The 3,893-nt window shown below is 40.7% G+C and overlaps 1 protein-coding gene across 1 annotated transcript in view; it reads left to right on the top strand.

The window, feature by feature from the left end:
- The first annotated feature begins 657 nt into the window (after positions 1-657).
- TM4SF18 (transmembrane 4 L six family member 18) overlaps positions 658-3,893 on the top strand; it is a 15,273-nt gene continuing 12,037 nt past the window's right edge. The window contains exons 1-3 of the mRNA XM_003789472.3: positions 658-813; positions 893-1,086; positions 3,750-3,839. Of these exons, the coding sequence (XP_003789520.1) occupies positions 910-1,086; positions 3,750-3,839 (267 nt within the window). The 5' untranslated portion in view covers positions 658-813; positions 893-909. The remainder of the gene's footprint in view (positions 814-892; positions 1,087-3,749; positions 3,840-3,893) is intronic.

The raw sequence follows: 3,893 nt of genomic DNA, 5'->3' as shown, positions 1-3,893 counted from the left end.
TGCCTACACTGCCTCTAACATATTGGTGCCAAGATGCCTTCCCATGATGCTTTTCTCAAGTCATCATAATCAGGGGAGATTTGTGGCTCTTTAAATTTAAGGCACTAATTTGGAAGAGAGAATGCCTATATCCTTGTTTCAAACTTATTGCTCATAAAGTCTTAACTTACCCACTTTCATTTACCTCCTTTTTCTTACCAGTAAGCCAGGTACACATTCATGCTTGTTGTTATTTTTCAGAGTGGTGGAAATAATAGATGTAAACTCCCGGAAGGAAAGCTGTACTGATCTTGTAACAATAAACTCATCAGTCACTGTGTCTTGGTTTTCTCACCCAGCAGTCCCTTTCTTAATTTTTTTTTTTTTTTTTTTTTGCACCCCTTGCAATTGCAACCATGTGTGGTGACTAGTGAGCACGTACTAAGGAACACTGAGTGACAGACAGATAAAGAGGGTATCAAGTCAGGACAAATAGATTGTAAAATAAGCACCCAGGGTAGCTTTTTCCTCAACCTTCTGTCCAATGTTGTCTGAAACTCACCAGTTCCAGCCCCCCAACTTCCTTTTTAAAATGGGTTCAGAGTCAAACCCTCAGCACTTTAATCCACAGGAAAATGACTTATTTTAAAAAGCAGTGAAAACACCGCATTCCTTTGGCACAGGATGAAGACCAGCTCAGCTCTTCAGCGCTGGTCATTGTCTATTGTTCTCCAAACAGTAAACCACTATTTCACACCGAGACTGTCCTGCAGTGATAGTCCAGGTCCCCGGCTCCTCATGAATATGAAGTGAAGGGCTCTGACCCAGAAAGTGGTAGGTAATCTCGAAAAGGAAAAAAAAAAAAAGGACAGGTCGGCTTTATGTAATTCTATACGCTTGAAATCTCCTGCAGGTTCTAAGCGGGGCAAAATGGGGTTTCGGAAGTGTGGCGGCTGCCTCAGTTGTCTGCTGATTCCGCTTGCGCTCTGGAGCATGATTGTGAACGTATTACTGTATTTCCCCAATGGGCAGACTTCCTATGCGGCCAGCAATAAACTCACCAACTACGTGTGGTATTTTGAAGGAATCTGTTTCTCAGGTGTCCTGGTAAGTGTGACTTTGGAGACTTGGGACCAGAGAAGGGGGAGCGGTTATTAGGACTTGCTTTGTACTTAGGAGAAATAATGAATAATGGAAAAAATCATTCCACTGATCTCGGGTTTAGAATTTGGAAGATGGGAGGGGACAGAGGCAGGTAGTCTGTTAGAATTTGGGGCACAGCCTGGTTTTTGAGAAGCTGCTCAGAAACGCAGCTTCAGCAATGCAGGAAATTAGTCCCCAGGAAAGTTTGTGGGACACTGGCCTGTGAAAATATTTTGTCCTCATGAACTCTGCATGCCAGTTTAAACTATTTGATCTCCAGCGGGGTTACTCTTTTCCAGAGCAGATTTTCTGTCTGTATTTGTGATTTCTCTAGCCTGGGGGTGGGGCGGGGGCATTAGGATAGCACAGAAAAAGCAGAGACTTAGAGATTCAGACAAAATCACACGCAAATCTAAGCTCTGCCATTTGTGCCATGAGACCTCTGGAAAGTTAACTCAATATCTTTGAGCCTCAGTGTCCTCATTTGAAAAACGTAAATAATGACATTTACCTTTCAGGGTCCAATCGCCTAAAGTTCTCAGGACTTTAGCAGGTAGCCAGTGACTGTGCACTCCTAGAGCACAGTAGGCTGTGCTATCAGTTCCAAATACTTGCTAATGGTTCAGATTATCATTATGAAGGACAAAATCGTCCTCCATTATGCCCCTATTATTAGAGGGGGGTATGAAAGTTGAACGAAATGATCAGTGGTAAGAGTCCTTGAATACTTCCCTGACAACTTAGAGCTCTTTAAAAATAAACTGGCAGTAAATCATGTTGGCAACTTAGAGGAAAAGACACTTTTCCTGTTCCTATCCCTTCTAAACACAGTACACTGTGCACTGTAAACTTACTAGACCACCAGGGACGTCGCAGACAAGTCATTATGATCTATTTCTACATCTCTGTGGGTGTTTAGTAATTATGGTATTTGAATAGCTATTTTAGAAAGCGGTTTTCATTTAAGTATTGATTTTGCCTATTACATGAGTAAACTTTAAGATATTAATCTCCAGTGCTATTGAAGTTGCTACGTAATATGTGCATAACTAATGGTGGTGGCCTACCCAGAAAAGCAAATCCATTGGAGAAGAGGTTTGTTTGACGTAGCAAGATCTATGAAAATGCTTACGCCCTTGGACTTAGCAATTCTAAATCTGATCATTTACTTGGAGGAAATAATCCACTGTAAGGAAAGAGCTGTGTGCACAGATATTTGTGACAGCAAATATTATTTATTTATAATAATAAATAACTAGAAGCAGCAGCCTGCCAGAGAAGTGGCTAAATGGATCTTGGTACATTTGTTTCACACAGTAATGAAACTTATAATTATGAATGTGCAAAATGCATATTATTTTCTATTAAGTGAGAAAAGATGCGACGAAGTAGATGAATCATTATTGCAGTAAAACACATGAGTGGGAAAACACTAGAAATAAATATGTAGAAATAAACATGGGTGGTTGCAGTTATAAAAAACAAAAGAAGGCAGTTTCTCTTTCCTGCCTGAACAAACGGACGCTGTGATCTAGGTCTCATTTTTTTACCAGTATCATGATGAAGCTGGTTACTGTACTTCCATTTGATCTCAGCAATGTTTCCCTCAATATGTAATTGTGTAAATGGAAGAGTCTCAAGGCATAAATAAGATGAAAAGCACAATATATTAAAATTCGTAATAACTAGTGTTGTTGAAAGAAAGGGAATATAAGACATTTTTGCTTATATTTTATGTAAAAGTTAAAACTGGGGAAAGAACCTGTTCTTTAGTTTTCAATTTCTAGGAATGACTAAACTATATTATCATAACTGCATCAAATTCCTTTCAAAAATTGAGAGGAATATAGATACGTAATTAAATAAACTGAAAGATGAATACCAAGTGAAGGAATTTGGAAACTGGCTACAAACAGTAATATACAATGAACTCAGATTCAATATTTGGTAGTGAACAGTGAGAGGAAAGGATAAGTGGAGAATTTCCACACCTGCCATCACCAGAAATTATAGTAGTAGAGAAATCCGTGGTGTTCCCAGAGCTGCAGGCTTTTGCCAAATATACCAAAAGAAGTAGAATGCACTGAATTCTCCCACGCTCGTGGCTGGATATAGACAAAATACACTGACAAAAATTTGAGCCAGATATGGTTTGAATGCATGAAGAAACTGAACTTATTTTAAAGAGATATAGTTTCAGATTAACCGTGCCTCTCACCTCCATTCCAGAGAGCAATAAAGGGAGAGAGGCTGGCAAGCTCTGAACCCTGGTGAATGCAGGTTTTGCTCTCCAGGTGGTTTGCCCATCCCCATACCATTTACTTCTTAATCATTAGCTTCCTGTGATCGCTAGCTGTAATGATAATAGGGAACATTTACCAGTCACTTAGTATATACCAGGCACTATGCTCAAAACTGCATGTACGTTCCCTCATGACGACCCAGTGAGGTGAGTTCCCAGCACCACTTTACATGCGAGGACTCTCAAGTTCACACAGCTAGAGAGTGGCAGGGCTGGGATCGGACCTCAGATCTGCCTGACCTCAGATACTTGAAGCACTTTCCTTCCGTTCTGAGGGCGGAAGCAAACCAGGGGTCCAGCCTAACGTTTCATCTCCCTCCTGTAGATGCTCATAGTTGCAGGAGTTCTTCTTCTACTGGAGAATGATAACAACTACAAATGCTGCCAGGGTGACAACTGCAGCAAAAAGTACAAGGTGAGAGCTGTCGATTCCTGAGGAGGGTTGTGGGGCTTTCCTTCCTCTCACTCA

This window comes from Otolemur garnettii, unplaced genomic scaffold, assembly GCF_000181295.1.
Source record: "Otolemur garnettii isolate 467f Iridium unplaced genomic scaffold, OtoGar3 scaffold00032, whole genome shotgun sequence".
Lineage (NCBI taxonomy): Eukaryota > Metazoa > Chordata > Mammalia > Primates > Galagidae > Otolemur > Otolemur garnettii.
The sequence above is the reverse complement of the archived record's forward strand: the minus strand, read 5'-3'. Positions and strand labels throughout refer to the sequence as shown.